This window comes from Oncorhynchus keta, chromosome 28 (genome assembly GCF_023373465.1).
Source record: "Oncorhynchus keta strain PuntledgeMale-10-30-2019 chromosome 28, Oket_V2, whole genome shotgun sequence".
NCBI classification, from domain to species: Eukaryota; Metazoa; Chordata; class Actinopteri; order Salmoniformes; family Salmonidae; genus Oncorhynchus; species Oncorhynchus keta.
The window spans coordinates 20,702-41,756 of NC_068448.1; the positions used below are offsets into that span (position 1 = coordinate 20,702).

Sequence of the window (21,055 nt, forward strand, 5' to 3'; positions counted from 1 at the left end):
GTATACTGTTTACTCTCTGTGAATACTGTTTACTCTCTGTGAATACTCTTTACTCTCTGTGTGTATACTGTTTACTCTCTGTGAATACTCTTTACTCTCTGTGTGTATACTGTTTACTCTCTGTGAATACTCTTTACTCTCTGTGTGTATACTGTTTACTCTCTGTGAATACTCTTTACTCTCTGTGTGTATACTGTTTACTATAATAATAATAATAATAATAATATATGCCATTTAGCAGACGCTTTTATCCAAAGCGACTTACAGTCATGTGTGCATACATTCTACGTATGGGTGGTCCCGGGGATCGAACCCACTACCCTGGCGTTACAAGCGCCATGCTCTACCAACTGAGCTACAGAAGGACCACACTGTGAGTAATGTAATTCTGTACTTCTCTCCCCCAGAGATCTCAGTTTCAACAGTATTGAGTGGATTCACCCGGATGCCTTCATTTCTTTCCATTCTCTGACAAAGCTGTGAGTATACATACACACATATATTACACATCACCAAGCAGGTCAGGGAAACTTTGGAAACTTTGGAAACTTGGGTTCACCTTAATTAAAGCAAGTCTTTAGGCATTTAACATTTACATTTAAGTCATTTAGCAGACGCTCTTATCCAGAGCGACTTAGGCCAACACTGACACAGACTCTAGAAACTGAGAGACTAGCAGGCAGGCAGGCAGGCAGGCAGGCAGGCAGGCAGGCAGACAGACAGAGAGACACTGATACTAGCAGACAAAAAGACACAGACAGACAGAGAGACAGACAGACAGACAGACAGACAGACAGACAGACAGACAGACAGACAGACAGACAGACAGACCTGACAGACAGACAGACAGACAGACAGACAGACAGACAGACAGACAGACAGACAAAAGACAGACAGACAGACAGACAGACAGACAGACAGACAGACCAGACAGACAGACAGACAGACAGACAGACAGACAGACAGACAGACAGACAGACAGACAGACAGACAGACAGACAGACAGACAGACAGACTGTAAACATCAAGAAAACCAGTATGTTAATTACTTAATTTTTCCAAAACTATTTGATAAACAGGGCAAAATAGAAATGGGCCTTTAACAGTTAGCATCAGCTTGATCTCCCCCTTTAAATAAAGGATGAACTGTGGCTGCCTTCCAAGCAATGGGAACCTCCCCAGAGAGGAGAGACAGGTTAAAAAGGTCAGATATAGGCTTGGCGATGATAGGGGCAGCAACCTTAAAGAAGAAAGGGTCTAAACCATCTGACCCAGATGTTTTTTGGGGGGTCAAGTTTAAGGTGCTCCTTTAGCACCTCCGACTCAGTGACCGCCTGTAGGGAGAAATTTTGTAGCGGAGCAGGGGAAAAGAGGGAGAAGCATCTGGGATAGTCACATTATAAGGGGTGGGAGATTGGGACATTTTGGACGGGCAAGGAGGCATGGCTGAGTCAAATAGGAATCCAGATTAAAGAGCTCAGCCATGTCCTTGTCAGTAACAACCACATCATCAACATTTAAGGGACATGGGCAGCTGTGAGGAGGAGGGTTTATTCTCCAAGTCTTTAACCGTTTTATAGAACTTCTTTGGGTTCGACCCACAGAGAGAGAACTGCTCCATAAAGTAACTACCTTTGGTCTTCTGCGTAGCCTGAGTGCACGTTTCTCATTGGCCTGAACGAGAGAGTATACATGTGCCGAGCCTTTCGCCAAATGCAATTCTTGAGGTGGAGTAACTCTGCCAGATCACGGTCGAACCAGGAGGCTGAACCTGTTTTTAATTCTCATTTTCTTTATGGGGGCGTGTTTCTTAACAATACCACTGAAAATATCAAAAAAGAAGGTCCAGGCGTCTTCGACAGAGGGGATCAAGCTGATTCTATACCCTTTTACAGGCCAGGTCATGAAGGAAGGCTTGCTTATTAAAGTTTTTTAGCGTCTGACCAATCAGGACGTTTCACTGAGCAGCCATTACGAAAACAGGCTGTAAAACAGTGATGACCAAGGTCATTACAGAAAACACTAGACTGATACTTATCAGGATTATTTGTGTGGATAACCTCAATGAGATAAGCCTTTTCTGGGTCTTTGGAGTCATACCTTGTGGGATTGGTAACAATCTGAGAAAGATTCCCATTGAGTCCCATTGTTTTTGGACTTGGTCAGGTGGTTTAAGCATGTCCCAGTTTAGGTCACCTAAGCAGGACAAATTCAGACTTAGTGTAAGGGGCAAGGAGATTGTTTGGGGACAGACTTGGTGGAGAACACTGAGCACTGAAGGTGATCCTTGGTAAAGATTGACACTCCACCACCTTTGGAAGATCTGTCTTGCCGAAAAAGGTGATAATTAGTTATTTGTGTTGGCTGGGACTACACAGAGCTAGATGTAATCACATGAAAACCCCTTTCTCTAGAAGGAAAGCCCTTTCTTTAGATCCAAAGCCACTGTATTAACAGGGAACAAATGTGCCGTGTCTTTGGCTATGCCGGATTAAGTGATATGACATGCTATTCTATCATTTCTCTGTAATTACATTTTTTTATTTTAATTTTACCTTTATTTAACCAGGCAAGTCAGTTAAGAACACTTTCTTATTGTCAATGACGGCCTAGGAACAGTGGGTTAACTGCCTGTTAACAGTGGGTTAACTGCCTGTTCAGGGGCACCTTGTCAGCTCAGGGGTTTGAACTCGCAACCTTCCGGTTACTAGTCCAACGCTCTAACCACTAGGCTACCCTGCCGCCTCTACACTCTAACCACTAGGCTACCCTGCCGCCTCTACACTCTAACCACTAGGCTACCCTGCCGCCGCTACACTCTAACCACTAGGCTACCCTGCCGCCGCTACACTCTAACCACTAGGCTACGCTGCCGCCTACACTCTAACCACTAGACTACCTGCCTCCTCTACACTCTAACCACTAGACTACCCTGCCACCTCTACACTCTAACCAGTAGTCTACCTGCCTCTACACTCTAACCACTAGACTACCCTGCCACCTCTACACTCTAACCACTAGACTACCCTGCCGCCTCTACACTCTAACCACTAGGCTACGCTGCCACCTCTACACTCTAACCACTAGGCTACCCTGCCGCCCTACACTCTAACCACTAGGCTACCCTGCCACTACACTCTAACCACTAGGCTACCCTGCCGCCGCTACACTCTAACCACTAGGCTACGCTGCCGCCGCTACACTCTAACCACTAGGCTACCCTGCCGCCTCTACACTCTAACCACTAGGCTACGCTGCCACCTGATTAAGCTAATCAGGTAAATAATTAACTAGAACGTCGGGGCATCATGAAAGAGTGTTTATAGAGCTGTTATCTTCCAAATATCTTCCAAATAAACTCTTAAAGACCTAGCAATCTTTTACATCAATAGCAGTCAATATTTAATCGTCACCTTATTTAGTCTCATCTGAAAGTTGAGTCTCATCTTCACGAACCCTGGCTAACAAGTTGAATCTGCAATACAACATTTGGTTTAATTATTTGTCAAGTTGACAAACTTTACTTTATTCTGGCTGCTATAGTCGAAATTCATCCTTCCAGCATGTAGGTCGTCACCTTCACATTGATGTTTGGTGATATTTGGTGATATTTGGTGCTAATTTCGTCAGGTTCTTGCTGAGGTTGGCTTAGTTGCGGAGGTGGTCTTTGTCCTTTCAATGTGGGGATGGTAAATAAACAGAAAGTTACATTTTCGTCAAGTGGCTTATATAGGATTGGGAGAGAGGGCCGTGCTTCATAGTTTATAACCAATGTCTGTTCACATGGGCGGGGCTACTGAGTTGAGCTTCGTTCACTCATGAAAACCCTATTCTCTCATTTAGGAGCTAAAAATTACATTTCATCTTTTCACAAATAGTTTCATATTTAAACATTTAAATTGCACAACAATTCCATGTGAATCTGATTTTCCAAGATACAGTTTATGTCGTCCTATCATCAGTAATCATGTCTCAGACACCAACTGAACTGACATCATATTCATTAAGTCCCAACGCATATTTTCAACTGGTTGGATTACCAAAATATGGTTACGTTTCCCATCTTCTGATGTCACCAGACTCTCTATGTTAACAAATGGATTTTCAATAGTCACATCGGTAGAGAGAGGAAAAGGGGGAAAAGTATTTATGGGGGTTCATAAACCTCCCCCCTCTCAGGCCAACGTCATGACACATGACACTTACAAACACGCAAGGAGCACAGAACATGTTTGTGGGTTCCACAGTAAGTGTTTTCGTAATCATTTTAAACATGACTGAATTGCCCCTCCTTTTACAGGGACCTGAGTGAGAACAGTCTGACATCACTTCCCGTGGGTGGTCTGGGGGGACTGACCCATCTGAAGCTGAAAGGAAACATGGAGCTCTATGAGGACTTCAGCCCTGAACTCTTCACCCGCATGAGGTATGACCCCCTGACCCCTAACTCTTCCCACTTCCCCTGACCTCTGACACTCAACCCTAACCCTTCAGCCCTGAACACTTCCCACGCGGACCCACAAGGAATCCACGCATGCATAATTCCGACTGAAATCCGCAACATGTCAAACGGAACGCATTGGATTTTAAAGCTAAAAATGTGTGAGTGACAGCTACTCTAGCCAGTGGTGTAGCCCACTCTCCAAAGCCCCTCCTCTGTGTGAGTGACAGCTACTCTAGCCAGTGGTGTAGCCCACTCTCCCCACCAAAGCCCCTCCCCTGTGTGAGTGACAGCTACTCTAGCCAGTGGTGTAGCCTACTCTCCCCACCAAAGCCCCTCCCCTGTGTGAGTGACAGCTAGTCCCCAGCCCCTCCCCAAAGCCCCTCCCCTGTGTGAGTGACAGCTACTCTAGCCAGTGGTGTAGCCCACTCTCCCCACCAAAGCCCCTCCCCTGTGTGAGTGACAGCTAGTCTAGCCAGTGGTGTAGCCCACTCTCCCCACCAAAGCCCCTCCCATGTGTGAGTGACAGCTCCAGGGTACAGAGCTCAGTGAGTGACTGACAGCTCCAGGGTACAGAGCTCAGTGAGTGACTGACAGCTCCAGGGTACAGAGCTCAGTGAGTGACTGACAGCTCCAGGGTGCAGAGCTCAGGGAGGTGAGACCCTTTGACAGCTCCAGGGTAGCCAGAGCTAACAGATCTGTGAGTGCTCTCTCTCCATCCTACTCTAGCCAGGGTACAGATCTCTGGAAGTGACTCCATCCTAGCTAGCCAGGGTACAGAGCTCAGTAACAGAGTGAGTGCTCTCTCTCCATCCTACTCTCCAGTGTACAGACAGCTCTATAAGATGTTCTCTCTCTCCATCCTACTCTAGCCAGTAGGTGAACGACCCTTTGTAACAGATCTGTCTGGAAGATGTGCTCTCTCTCCATCCTACTCTAGGCAGTAGGTGAACGACCCTTTGTAACAGATCTGTCTGGAAGATGTGCTCTCTCTCCATCCTACTCTAGCCAGTAGGTGAACGACCCGGTGTAACAGATCTGACTTTCTTGGATTAAGGAAACTTTACCACTGTGGCCCAAGCTGTCATTTCCTGTCTCGACAACAATGGGGTTGACTTGAACAATGTGTGGGCTTTTGTAAGTCGACGAAGGTGTTCTGTCAGGCTCCCCAGCGTCACCTGAGCATTCATGCTGGGTAATGGCCATTCTCCTGCGAGGCCTGTGTACGCTGTGCAGAACAGGTGCGGCTCCTGAATACGTGCTGTGAAGTTCCTGGCCGAGTACATGGATGTGCTCCCCGAATTCACTACGACCTTACCAGAAACAGCCAAATATGTCCAAGACCTTTGTGAGCTGCTGGGCGAACACGCACCCTACTGAAGGCCCAGGCTGTGTTCATTCTGGAGCATAGTGTGGAGATCGCGGCTAACCTGACAAGGCTGGATGAGACCTCTGTGCCAACAGCCCACCACATCGCCTGCAAGCTGGAGGACTTGCGAGTGCAGTTTGAGTATATGGCAGAACAGCTGGAGCTAACGACTGGCGCCCTCGTTCAATGGAGCTGCTGGGGCAGCTTCTACGGCCAGAGGAAGACAGGTTCTCCTGCGTTGTTGTTCCAGGCTGCCGCATGCTCCATCAAGCTGTGCTGGAGAAGCACCCCTGTCCTTCACCATGTTCACGTCACTAATGGTTACTAGAGCCAGCCCGGGTGGCAGGACCAAGAAAGGACACGAAGGACTATGTCCTGCTCTGAGCCAGGTGTCTGCAGAGGAGTGGCACAGACACTTGGGAATCGACAAGGCAGACGCTTTGGAAGTCAGTGGTCTGGTAGACAGCTAGTCAGGACAGGAAGCTACCTCAGTGGACTGGTAGACAGCTAGTCAGGACAGGAAGCTACCTCATTGGACTGGTAGACAGCTAGTCAGGACAGGAAGCTACCTCAGTGGACTGGTAGACAGCTAGTCAGGACAGGAAGCTACCTCAGTGGACTGGTAGACAGCTAGTCAGGACAGGAAGCTACCTCAGTGGACTGGTAGACAGCTAGTCAGGACAGGAAGCTACCTCAGTGGACTGGTAGACAGCTAGTCAGGCTGTTATTAGCCCAGTTATAGATAAGTAAAGTTCAGTAATGGGGAATTACTGCTTCCTACAAGACCACAAAACGTGTAAGCTACATTTCAAACTGTCTTTGAAAAGCCAGTCAGGTAAAAAGGGGTGTGTCTTAATTAAAGGGGCAGTGTTGTATTTTGCGAAAAGGCTTGACTATGCAAATAAGCCAATAGTCAGAGGGGTAGTCTACGTTGTCTAATTGTCTGTATGGTAATAATAATGAATTTGATTTTGTTAACTGGGGTCTTACATCATACAACACAATACACTGCAATTTACCTATTTGGCCCATGGTGTTAACCTCATAGAGACTACTGTAGGCCTGAACACCTCATAGAGACTACTGTAGGCCTGAACACCACATAGAGACTACTGTAGGCCTGAACACCACATAGAGACTACTGTAGGCCTGAACACCTCATATAGACTACTGTAGGCCTGAACACCACATAGAGACTACTGTAGGCCTGAACACCACATAGAGACTACTGTAGGCCTGAACACCACATAGAGACTACTGTAGGCCTGAACACCACATAGAGACTACTGTAGGCCTGAACACCACATAGAGACTACTGTAGGCCTGAACACCACATAGAGACTACTGTAGGCCTGAACACCACATAGAGACTACTGTAGGCCTGAACACCACATAGAGTCTACTGTAGGCCTGAACCCCACATAGAGACTACTGTAGGCCTGAACACCACATAGAGACTACTAGGCCTGAACACCTCATAGGCCTGAACACCACATAGAGACTACTGTAGGCCTGAACACCACATAGAGACTACTGTAGGCCTGAACACCACATAGAGACTACTGTAGGCCTGTACACCACATAGAGACTACTGTAGGCCTGAACACCACATAGAGACTACTGTAGGCCTGAACACCACATAGAGACTACTGTAGGCCTGAACACCACATAGAGACTACTGTAGGCCTGAACACCACATAGAGACTACTGTAGGCCTGAACACCACATAGAGACTACTGTAGGCCTGAACACCACATAGAGACTACTGTAGGCCTGAACACCACATAGAGACTACTGTAGGCCTGTACACCACATAGAGACTACTGTAGGCCTGAACACCACATAGAGACTACTGTAGGCCTGAACACCACATAGAGACTACTGTAGGCCTGAACACCACATAGAGACTACTGTAGGCCTGAACACCACATAGAGACTACTGTAGGCCTGAACACCACATAGAGACTACTGTAGGCCTGAACACCACATAGAGACTACTGTAGGCCTGAACACCACATAGAGACTACTGTAGGCCTGAACACCACATAGAGACTACTGTAGGCCTGAACACCACATAGAGACTACTGTAGGCCTGAACACCACATAGAGGCTACTGTAGGCCTGAACACCACATAGAGACTACTGTAGGCCTGAACACCACATAGAGACTACTGTAGGCCTGAACACCACATAGAGACTACTGTAGGCCTGAACACCACATAGAGACTACTGTAGGCCTGAACACCACATAGAGGCTACTGTAGGCCTGAACACCACATAGAGACTACTGTAGGCCTGAACACCACATAGAGACTACTGTAGGCCTGAACACCACATAGAGACTACTGTAGGCCTGAACACCACATAGAGGCTACTGTAGGCCTGAACACCACATAGAGACTACTGTAGGCCTGAACACCACATAGAGACTACTGTAGGCCTGAACACCACATAGAGACTACTGTAGGCCTGAACACCACATAGAGACTACTGTAGGCCTGAACACCACATAGAGACTACTGTAGGCCTGAACACCACATAGAGACTACTGTAGGCCTGAACACCACATAGAGACTACTGTAGGCCTGAACACCACATAGAGGCTACTGTAGGCCTGAACACCACATAGAGACTACTGTAGGCCTTCATTGAACACCACATAGAGACTACTGTAGGCCTGATAGAGACTACTGTAGGCCTGTAGGCCTGAACACCACATAGAGACTACTGTAGGCCTGAACACCACATAGAGACTACTGTAGGCCTGAACACCACATAGAGACTACTGTAGGCCTGAACACCACATAGAGACTACTGTAGGCCTGAACACCACATAGAGACTACTGTAGGCCTGAACACCACATAGAGACTACTGTAGGTTGTATCATATCAATCAAAAGCTATTTTGTGAACATGTTCCATTGGTTTTGTTGGTAGGCCTACATTATGCTCAAATAGCCACAATAACCTATTGGCTACTGTCCAAAACTGTAAGGGTACAGCCTATTGGCTACTGTCTAAAACTGTAAGGGCACAGCCTATTGGCTACTGTCTAAAACTGTAAGGGCACAGCCTATTGGCTACTGTCTAAAACTGTAAGGGTACAGCCTATTGGCTACTGTCTAAAACTGTAAGGGTACAGCCTATTGGCTACTGTCTAAAACTGTAAGGGTACAGCCTATTGGCTACTGTCTAAAACTGTAAGGGTACAGCCTATTGGCTACTGTCTAAAACTGTAAGGGTACAGCCTATTGGCTACTGTCTAAAACTGTAAGGGTACAGCCTATTGGCTACTGTCTAAAACTGTAAGGGTACAGCCTATTGGCTACTGTCTAAAACTGTCAGGGTACAGCCTATTGGCTACTGTCTAAAACTGTAAGGGTACAGCCTATTGGCTACTGTCTAAACTGTCAGGGTACAGCCTATTGGCTACTGTCTAAACTGTCAGGGTAAAGTCTATTGGCTACTGTCTAAACTGTCAGGGTACAGCCTATTGGCTACTGTCTAAAACTGTAAGGGCACAGCCTATTGGCTACTGTCTAAAACTGTAAGGGTACAGCCTATTGGCTACTGTCTAAAACTGTAAGGGTACAGCCTATTGGCTACTGTCTAAAACTGTAAGGGTACAGCCTATTGGCTACTGTCTAAAACTGTAAGGGTACAGCCTATTGGCTACTGTCTAAAACTGTAAGGGTACAGCCTATTGGCTACTGTCTAAAACTGTAAGGGTACAGCCTATTGGCTACTGTCTAAAACTGTAAGGGTACAGCCTATTGGCTACTGTCTAAAACTGTCAGGGTACCGCCTATTGGCTACTGTCTAAAACTGTAAGGGTACAGCCTATTGGCTACTGTCTAAACTGTCAGGGTACAGCCTATTGGCTACTGTCTAAACTGTCAGGGTAAAGTCTATTGGCTACTGTCTAAACTGTAAGGGTACAGCCTATTGGCTACTGTCTAAAACTGTAAGGGTACAGCCTATTGGCTACTGTCTAAACTGTCAGGGTTCAGCCTATTGGCTACTGTCTAAAACTGTAAGGGTACAGCCTATTGGCTACTGTCTAAAACTGTAAGGGCACAGCCTATTGGCTACTGTCTACAACTGTAAGGGTACAGCCTATTGGCTACTGTCTAAACTGTCAGGGTACAGCCTATTGGCTACTGAAACTGTAAGGGTACAGCCTATTGGCTACTGTCTAAAACTGTCAGGGTACAGCCTATTGGCTACTGTCTAAAACTGTAAGGGTACAGCCTATTGGCTACTGTCTAAAACTGTCAGGGTACAGCCTATTGGCTACTGTCTAAACTGTCAGGGTACAGCCTATTGGCTACTGTCTAAACTGTCAGGGTACAGCCTATTGGCTACTGTCTAAAACTGTCAGGATACAGCCTATTGGCTACTGTCTAAACTGTCAGGGTACAGCCTATTGGCTACTGAAACTGTAAGGGTACAGCCTATTGGCTACTGTCTAAACTGTCAGGGTACAGCCTATTGGCTACTGAAACTGTAAGGGTACAGCCTATTGGCTACTGTCTAAAACTGTCAGGGTACAGCCTATTGGCTACTGTCTAAAACTGTAAGGGTACAGACTATTGGCTACTGTCTAAAACTGTAAGGGTACAGCCTATTGGCTACTGTCTAAAACTGTAAGGGTACAGCCTATTGGCTACTGTCTAAACTGTCAGGGTACAGCCTATTGGCTACTGAAACTGTAAGGGTACAGCCTATTGGCTACTGTCTAAACTGTCAGGGTACAGCCTATTGGCTACTGAAACTGTAAGGGTACAGCCTATTGGCTACTGTCTAAAACTGTCAGGGTACAGCCTATTGGCTACTGAAACTGTAAGGGTACAGCCTATTGGCTACTGTCTAAACTGTCAGGGTACAGCCTATTGGCTACTGAAACTGTAAGGGTACAGCCTATTGGCTACTGTCTAAAACTGTCAGGGTACAGCCTATTGGCTACTGTCTAAAACTGTAAGGGTACAGCCTCAGTGTTCACTGTAAACAGCCTATTGGCTACTGTAAGGGTACAGCCTATTGGCTACTGTCTAAACTGTCAGGGTACAGCCTATTGGCTACTGAAACTGTAAGGGTACAGCCTATTGGCTACTGTCTAAACTGTCAGGGTACAGCCTATTGGCTACTGTCTAAAACTGTCAGGGTACAGCCTATTGGCTACTGTCTAAAACTGTAAGGGTACAGCCTATTGGCTACTGTCTAAACTGTCAGGGTACAGCCTATTGGCTACTGTCTAAAACTGTCAGGGTACAGCCTATTGGCTACTGTCTAAAACTGTAAGGGTACAGCCTCAGTGTTCACTGTAAACAGCCTATTGGCTACTGTAAGGGCACAGCCTATTGGCTACTGTCTAAAACTGTCAGGGTACAGCCTCAGTGTTCACTGTAAACAAAATGTTCCCCTCACAAAACCTAAAGTTTGCTCAGTGCCTCAAAACAATTGAGGGACAATTGTTTATATGGTGAATGGAAGGAAGAGACAGAATGGTTATTCTAATCTCTTTGGTGTTTCTGTATTTACACATGGATTCATCAATGTATAATGTGTATTTATATGGCCAGGGTTAACTGTGGGGATGATATCCGCAGGGTTAACTGTGGGGATGATATCCGCAGGGTTAACTGTGGGGATGATATCCGCAGGGTTAACTGTGGGGATGATATCCGCAGGGTTAACTGTAGGGATGATATCCGCAGGGTTAACTGTGGGGATGATATCCGCAGGGTTAACTGTGGGGATGATATCCGCAGGGTTAACTGTGGGGATGATATCCCAGGGTTAACTGTGGGGATGATAACCGCAGGGTTAACTGTGGGGATGATAACCGCAGGGTTAACTGTGGGGATGATAACCGCAGGGTTAACTGTGGGGATGATATCCGCAGGGTTAACTGTGGGGATGATATCCGCAGGGTTAACTGTGGGGATGATATCCGCAGGGTTAACTGTGGGGATGATATCCGCAGGGTTAACTGTGGGGATGATATCCGCAGGGTTAACTGTAGGGATGATATCCGCAGGGTTAACTGTGGGGATGATATCCGCAGGGTTAACTGTGGGGATGATATCCGCAGGGTTAACTGTAGGGATGATAACCGCAGGGTTAACTGTAGGGATGATAACCACAGGGTTAACTGTAGGGATGATAACTGCAGGAAGATAACTGTAGGGATGACATCCGCAGGGTTAACTGTAGGGATGATATCCGCAGGGTTAACTGCGGGGATGATAACCGCAGGGTTAACTGCAGGGATGATGTAAATGTTAACTGCAGGGATGATAACCGCAGGGTTAACTGTGGGGATGATATCCGCAGGGTTAACTGTAGGGATGATATCCGCAGGGTTAACTGTGGGGATGATATCCGCAGGGTTAACTGTGGGGATGATATCCGCAGGGTTAACTGTAGGGATGATAACCGCAGGGTTAACTGTAGGGATGATAACCGCAGGGTTAACTGTAGGGATGATAACCGCAGGGTTAACTGTAGGGATGATAACCGCAGGGTTAACTGTAGGGATGATAACCACAGGGTTAACTGTAGGGATGATAACTGCAGGGAAGATAACTGTAGGGATGACATCCACAGGGTTAACTGTAGGGATGATATCCGCAGGGTTAACTGCGGGGATGATAACCGCAGGGTTAACTGCAGGGATGATGTAAATGTTAACTGCAGGGATGATAACCGCAGGGTTAACTGCAGGGACGATAACCGCAGGGTTAACTGTAGGGATGATAACCACAGGGTTAACTGTAGGGATGATAACCACAGGGTTAACTGTAGGGATGATAACTGCAGGGAAGATAACTGTAGGGATGATATCCGCAGGGTTAACTGTAGGGATGATAACTGCAGGGTTAACTGTAGGGATGATAACCACAGGGTTAACTGTAGGGATGATAACTGCAGGGTTAACTGTAGGGATGATAAACGCAGGGTTAACTGCAGGGATGATAACCGCAGGGTTAAATGTAGGGACGATAACCGCAGGGTTAACTGTAGGGATGATAACCGCAGGGTTAACTGCAGGGATGATAACCGCAGGGTTAACTGCAGGGATGATAACCGCAGGGTTAACTGTAGGGATGATAACTGCAGGGTTAACTGTAGGGATGATAACTGTAGGGATGATAACCGCAGGGTTAACTGTAGGGATGATAACCGCAGGGTTAACTGTAGGGATGATAACCGCAGGGTTAACTGTAGGGATGATAACCGCAGGGTTAACTGCAGGGATGATAACCGCAGGGTTAACTGTAGGGATGATAACCGTAGGGTTAACTGCAGGGATGATATCTGCAGGGTTAACTGTGGGGATGATATGCGCAGGGTTAACTGTGGGGATGATAACCGCAGGGTTAACTGTAGGGATGATAACCGCAGGGTTAACTGTAGGGATGATAACCGCAGGGTTAACTGTAGGGATGATAACCGTAGGGTTAACTGTAGGGATGATAACCGCAGGGTTAACTGTAGGGATGATAACCGCAGGGTTAACTGTAGGGATGATAACCGTAGGGTTAACTGTAGGGATGATAACCGCAGGGATGATAACTGTAGGGATAACTGTAGGGTTAACTGTAGGGATGATAACTGTAGGGTTAACTGTAGGGATGATAACCGCAGGGTTAACTGTAGGGATGATAACCGTAGGGTTAACTGCAGGGATGATAACCGCAGGGTTAACTGCAGGGATGATAACCGCAGGGTTAACTGTAGGGATGATAACTGCAGGGTTAACTGTAGGGATGATAACTGTAGGGATGATAACCGCAGGGTTAACTGTAGGGATGATAACCGCAGGGTTAACTGTAGGGATGATAACCGCAGGGTTAACTGCAGGGATGATAACCGCAGGGTTAACTGTAGGGATGATAACCGTAGGGTTAACTGCAGGGATGATATCTGCAGGGTTAACTGTGGGGATGATATGCGCAGGGTTAACTGTGGGGATGATAACCGCAGGGTTAACTGTAGGGATGATAACCGCAGGGTTAACTGTAGGGATTATAACTGTAGGGTTAACTGTAGGGTTAACTGTAGGGATGATAACTGTAGGGTTAACTGTAGGGATGATAACCGCAGGGTTAACTGTAGGGATGATAACCGTAGGGTTAACTGCAGGGATGATAACTGTAGGGTTAACTGTAGGGATGATAACTGTAGGGATGATAACTGTAGGGTTAACTGTAGGGATGATAACTGTAGGGATGATAACTGTAGGGTTAACAGTAGGGATGATAACTGTAGGGATGATAACTGTAGGGATGATAACTGTAGGGTTAACTGTAGGGATGATAACTGTAGGGTTAACTGTAGGGATGATAACTGTAGGGATGATAACTGTAGGGTTAACTGTAGGGATGATAACTGTAGGGATGATAACTGTAGGGATGATAACTGTAGGGTTAACTGTAGGGATGATAACTGTAGGGATGATAACTGTAGGGATGATAACTGTAGGGATGATAACTGTAGGGATGATAACTGTAGGGTTAACTGTAGGGATGATAACTGTAGGGTTAACTGTAGGGATGATAACTGTAGGGATGATAACTGTAGGGTTAACTGTAGGGATGATAACTGTAGGGATGATAACTGTAGGGATGATAACTGTAGGGTTAACTGTAGGGATGATAACTGTAGGGATGATAACTGTAGTGATGATAACTGCAGGGATGATAACTGTAGGGATTATAACCGCAGGGTTGATAAGTTGATAACCGCAGGGTTGATAACCGCAGGGTTAACTGTAGGGATGATAACTGTAGGGTTAACTGTAGGGATGATAACTGTAGGGATGATAACTGTAGGGATGATAACTGTAGGGATGATAACTGTAGGGATTATAACCGCAGGGTTGATAAGTTGATAACCACAGGGTTGATAGGTTGATAACCACAGGGTTGATAGGTTGATAACCACAGGGTTGATAACCACAGGGTTGATAGGTTGATAACCACAGGGTTGATAACCACAGGGTTGATAGGTTGATAACCACAGGGTTGATAGGTTGATAACCACAGGGTTGATAACCACAGGGTTGATAACCACAGGGTTGATAGGTTGATAACCGCAGGGTTGATAACCGCAGGGTTGATAAGTTGATCACCGCAGGGTTATACAACATATATACAAACTCCGTTTGGGTTTGTGCATGAAGTAAGAGGACCTTAACCGTAAGCCCTAACCTCTGAGCTGTGTGAGGACTTCAGCCTTAAGCACTTCCCTAGGATGAAGTTTTAGTCTTTAAACCTTGTTTGCTTCTTACATTTACATTTACATTTAAGTCATTTAGCAGACGCTCTTATCCAGAGCGACTTACAAATTGGTGCATACACCTTATGACAACCAGTGGAACAGCCACTTGCATCTAAATCTTGTTGGGGGGTGAGAAGGGGGGTGAGAAGGATTACTTACCCTACTTACCCTATCCTAGGTATTCCTTGAAGAGGTGGGGTTTCAGGTGTCTCCGGAAGGTGGTGATTGACTCCGCTGTCCTGGCGTCGTGAGGGAGTTTGTTCCACCATTCATGAACAGTTTTGACTGGGCTGAGCGGGAACTGTACTTCCTCAGTGGTAGGGAGGCGAGCAGGCCAGAGGTGGATGAACGCAGTGTCCTTGTTTGGGTGTAGGGCCTGATCAGAGCCTGGAGGTACTGAGGTGCCGTTCCCCTCACAGCTCCGTAGGCGAGCACCATGGTCTTGTAGCGGATGCGAGCTTCAACTGGAAGCCAGTGGAGAGAGCGGAGGAGCGGGGTGACGTGAGAGAACTTGGGAAGGTTGAACACCAGACGGGCTGCGGCGTTCTGGATGAGTTGTAGGGGTTTAATGGCACAGGCAGGGAGCCCAGCCAACAGCGAGTTGCAGTAATCAAGACGGGAGATGACAAGTGCCTGGATTAGGACCTGCGCCGCTTCCTGTGTGAGGCAGTACTCTGCGGATGTTGTAGAGCATGAACCTACAGGAACGGGACACCGCCTTGATGTTAGTTGAGAACGTCAGGGTGTTGTCCAGGATCACGCCAAGGTTCTAGCGCTCTGGGAGGAGGACACAATGGAGTTGTCAACCGTGATGGCGAGATCATGGAACGGGCAGTCCTTCCCCGGGAGGAAGAGGAGCTCCGTCTTGCTGAGGTTCAGCTTGAGGTGGTGATCCGTCATCCACACTGATATGTCTGCCAGACATGCAGAGATGCGATTCGCCACCTGGTCATCAGAAGGGGGAAAGGAGAAGATTAATTGTGTGTCGTCTGCATAGCAATGATAGGAGAGACCATGTGAGGTTATGACAGAGCCAAGTGACTTGGTGTATAGCGAGAATAAGAGAGGGCCTAGAACAGAGCCCTGGGGGACACCAGTGGTGAGAGCGCGTGGTGAGGAGACAGATTCTCGCCACGCCACCTGGTAGGAGCGACCTGTCAGGTAGGACGCAATCCAGCGTGGGCCGCGCCGGAGATGCCCAACTCGGGAGAGGGTGGAGAGGAGGATCCGATGGTTCACAGTATCGAAGGCAGCCGATAGGTCTAGAAGGATGAGAGCAGAGGAGAGAGAGTTAGCTTTAGCAGTGCGGAGCGCCTCCGTGATACAGAGAAGAGCAGTCTCAGTTGAATGACTAGTCTTGAAACCTGACTGATTTGGATCAAGAAGGTCATTCTGAGAGAGATAGCGGTAGAGCTGGCCAAGGACGGTCAAGAGTTTTGGAGAGAAAAGAGAGAAGGGATACTGGTCTGTAGTTGTTGACATCGGAGGGATCGAGTGTAGGTTTTTTCAGAAGGGGTGCAACTTCGCTCTCTTGAAGACGGGAGGGACGTAGCCAGCGGTCAGGGATGAGTTGATGAGCGAGGTGAGGTAAGGGAGAAGGTCTCCGGAAATGGTCTGGAGAAGAGAGGAGGGGATAGGGTCAAGCGGGCAGGTTGTTGGGCGGCCGGCCGTCACAAGACGCGAGATTTCATCTGGAGAGAGAGGGGAGAAAGAGGTCAGAGCATAGGGTAGGGCAGTGTGGGCAGAACCAGCAGTGTCGTTTGACTTAGCAAACGAGGATCGGATGTCATCGACCTTCTTTTCAAAATGGTTGACGAAGTCATCTGCAGAGAGGGAGGAGGGAGGGGGAGGATTCAGGAGGGAGGAGAAGGTGGCAAAGAGCTTCCTAGGGTTAGAGGCAGATGCTTGGAATTTAGAGTGGTAGAAAGTGGCTTTAGCAGCAGAGACAGAGGAGGAAAATGTAGAGAGGAGGGAGTGAAAGGATGCCAGGTCCGCAGGGAGGCGAGTTTTCCTCCATTTCCGCTCGGCTGCCCGGAGCCCTGTTCTGTGAGCTCGCAATGAGTCGTCGAGCCACGGAGCGGGAGGGGAGGATCGAGCCGGCCTGGAGGATAGGGGACATAGGGAGTCAAAGGATGCAGTAAGGGAGGAGAGGAGGGTTGAGGAGGCAGAATCAGGAGATAGGTTGGAGAAAGTTTGAGCAGAGGGAAGAGAAGATAGGATGGAAGAGGAGAGAGTAGCGGGGGAGAGAGAGCAAGGTTGGGACGGCGCGATACCATCCGAGTAGGGGCAGTGTGGGAAGTGTTGGATGAGAGCGAGAGGGAAAAGGATACAAGGTAGTGGTCGGAGACTTGGAGGGGAGTTGCAATGAGGTTAGTGGAAGAACAGCATCTAGTAAAGATGAGGTCAAGCGTATTGCCTGCCTTGTGAGTAGGGGGAAGGTGAGAGGGTGAGGTCAAAAGAGGAGAGGATGGAAAGAAGGAGGCAGAGAGGAATGAGTCAAAGGTAGACGTGGGGAGGTTAAAGTCGCCCAGAACTGTGAGAGGTGAGCCGTCCTCAGGAAAGGAGCTTATCAAGGCATCAAGCTCATTGATGAACTCTCCGAGGGAACCTGGAGGGCGATAAATGATAAGGATGTTAAGCTTGAAAGGGCTGGTAACTGTGACAGCATGGAATTCAAAGGAGGCAATAGACAGATGGGTAAGGGGAGAAAGAGAGAAAGACCACTTGGGAGAGATGAGGATCCCGGTGCCACCACCCCGCTGACCAGAAGCTCTCGGGTGTGCGAGAACACGTGGGCGGACGAGGAGAGAGCAGTAGGAGTAGCAGTGTTATCTGTGGTGATCCATGTTTCCGTCAGTGCCAAGAAGTCAAGGGACTGGAGGGAGGCATAGGCTGAGATGAACTCTGCCTTGTTGGCCGCAGATTGGCAGTTCCAGAGGCTACCAGAGACCTGGAACTCCACGTGGGTCGTACGCGCTGGGACCACCAGGTTAGGGTCCCCACGCGGTGTGGAGCGTTTGTATGGTCTGTGCAGAGAGGAGAGAACAGGGATAGACAGACACATAGTTGACAGGCTACAGAAAAGGCTACGCTAATGCAAGGAAATTGAATGACAAGCGGACTACACGTCTCGAATGTTCAGAAAGTTAAGCTACGTAGCAAGAATCTATTGACTAAAATGATTAAAATGATACAGTACTGCTAAAGTAGGCTAGCTGGCAGTAGCTGCGTTGTTGACACTACACTAATCAAGTCGTTCGTTGAGTGTAATAATTTCTACAGTGCTGCTGTTCGGGGCTAGCTGGCTAGCTAGCAGTGTTGTTTACGTTACGTTGAGTTAAAAGAACGACAATAGCTGGCTAGCTAACCTAGGAAATCGGTCTAGACTACACAATTATCTTTTGAAACAAAGACGGCTATTGAGGTAAGAGGACCAGCCTCATGGTTTTAATCTATCAACCTCGTCTGCTTCTTGAGGTAAGAGGACCAGCATCATGGTTTTAATCTTGAGGTAAGAGGACCAGCATCATGGTTTTAATCTTGAGGTAAGAGGACCAGCATCATGGTTTAAGTATTGAGGTAAGAGGACCAGCCTCATGGTTTTAGTCTATCAACCTCGTCTGTTTCAGCCGTCTCAGCAACCACCTGTAGTAATTGTCAGAAGAACATTCTCACCGCCCAACTCTTAAACTATTCCAAACCATCTCCTGTCCCAGCCACCAACAGAACCTGAGGTGTTCTGACCCAGCCACCAATATAACCTGAGGTGTTCTGACCCAGCCACCAACAGAACCTCAGGTCTTCTGACCCAGCCACCAACAGAACCTCAGGTCTTCTGACCCAGCCACCAACAGAACCTCAGGTCTCCTGACACAGCCACCAACAGAACCTCAGTTCCCCTGACCCAGCCACCAATAGAACCTGAGGTGTTCTGACCCAGCCACCAATATAACCTGAGGTGTTCTGACCCAGCACCAACAGAACCTCGGTTCTCCTGACCCAACCACCAACAGAACCTCTGGTGTTCTGACAAAGCCACCAATAGAATCTGAGGTGTTCTGACCCAGCCACCAATATAACCTGAGGTGTTCTGACCCAGCCACCAATAGAACCTGAGGTGTTCTGACCTCACCAATAGAACCTCAGGTGTTCTGTCTGTCATGTAAACATGACATGTAAAACAGTCTCTATATTCAACATCAACAACACCTTGGAGAACTCCTGTATTCCTCCATGCTTCCCTCTATCTTCCCATCCCTTCATCTATCTCTCTATCCCTTCCTCAATCCCTCCATCCCTCCCTCTATCTCCCCATCCCTCCCCTCCCTCTATTTCCCCATCCCTCCCTCTATCTCTCCATCCCTCCCTCTATCTCTCTATCCCTTCCTCGATCCCTCCATCCCTCCCTCTATCTCTCTATCCCTCCATCCCTCCCTCTATCCCTCTATCCCTCCCTCTATCTCCCCATCCCTCCCTCTATTTCCCCATCCCTCCCTCTATCTCTCCATCCCTCCCTCTATCTCTCCATCCCTCCCTCTATCTCCCCATCCCTCCCTCTATTTCCCCATCCCTCCCTCTATCTCCCCATCCCTCCCTCTATCTCTCCATCCCTCCCTCTATCTCTCCATCCCTCCCTCTATCTCCCCATCCCTCCCTCTATTTCCCCATCCCTCCCTCTATCTCTCCATCCCTCCCTCTATCTCTCCATCCCTCCCTCTATCTCTCCATCCCTCCCTCTATCTCTCCATCCCTCCCTCTATCTCCCCATCCCTCCCTCTATCCCTCCCTCTATCTCTCCATCCCTCCCTCTATCTCCCCATCCCTCCCTCTATCTCTCCATCCCTCCCTCTATCTCCCCATCCCTCCCTCTATCCCTCCCTCTATCTCCCCATCCCTCCCTCTATCTCCCCATCCCTCCCTCTATCTCTCCATCCCTCCCTCTATCCCTCCATCCCTCCCTCTATCTCTCCATCCCTCCCTCTATCTCTCCATCCCTCCCTTTAAACTATGGTGAGCTCCCTGCAGGGAGGTTCATCACGCTAACAAGAACCAGCATGCTACTGATCAAAGAAATTCCTCAGATGTTTCTGAAAATAACCTCTCTTCTCATCTCTCTCTCTCTTCCCATCTCACTCTCTCTCTCTCTCTCTCTCCCCATCTCTCTCTCTCCCCATCTCTCTCTCTTCCCATCTCACTCTCTCTCTCTCTCTCTCTCTCTCTTACCATCTCTCTCTCTCTTCCCATCTCTCTCTCTCTCTTCCCATCTCTTTCTCTTCTCATCTCTCTCGCTCTCTTCCCATCTCTCTCTCTCCCCATCTCTCTCTCTTCCCATCCCTCTCTCTCTCTTCCCATCTCACTCTCTCTCTCTTACCATCTCTCTCTCTCTTCCCATCTCTCTCTCTCCCTTCCCATCTCATTTCTCTCTCTCTCTCTCTCTCTCTCTCTCTCTCTTCCCCATCTCACTCTCTCTCTCCCCATCTCTCTCTCTCTCTTACCATCTCTCTCTCTCACTTACCAACTCTCTCTCTCTTCCCATCTCTCTCTCTCTCTTCCCATCTCATTCTCTCTCTCTCTCTCTCTCTCTCTCTCTCTCTCTCTCTCTCTCTCTCTCTCTCTCTCTCTCTCTCTCTTACCATCTCTCTCTCTCACTTCCCATCTTCCTCTCTCTCTCTTCCCATCTCTCTCTCTCACTTCCCATCTCTCTCTCTCACGTCTCATCTCTCTCTCTCTCTCCCTCTCTCTCTCAGGGTGGTAGAGATGCCGTATGCGTACCAGTGCTGTGTCTACGGGTCATGTGACAGCTATAAGCCCATCAGCCAACCGGAGACTGAGCAGAGCAGTGAGGAGGAGGAGCTAGACCAGAGGACCGTCGCCCTATACCCCATCCACACAGACACACTCTGTAAGAACCCACACACACAGCGCACGCACGCATACTGTAAGAACGCACACACACACAC

At 48.0% G+C, this 21,055-nt stretch overlaps 1 protein-coding gene across 1 annotated transcript in view; it reads left to right on the forward strand.

Annotated features, from left to right (window-relative positions):
• Nucleotides 1-21,055, forward strand: part of LOC118376135 (leucine-rich repeat-containing G-protein coupled receptor 6) — a gene marked incomplete at its 5' end in the record, with an annotated part of 55,838 nt that overhangs the window by 18,988 nt on the left and 15,795 nt on the right. The window contains 3 exons of the mRNA XM_052484154.1: nucleotides 408-479; nucleotides 4,301-4,426; nucleotides 20,843-20,997. Of these exons, the coding sequence (XP_052340114.1) occupies nucleotides 408-479; nucleotides 4,301-4,426; nucleotides 20,843-20,997 (353 nt within the window). The remainder of the gene's footprint in view (nucleotides 1-407; nucleotides 480-4,300; nucleotides 4,427-20,842; nucleotides 20,998-21,055) is intronic.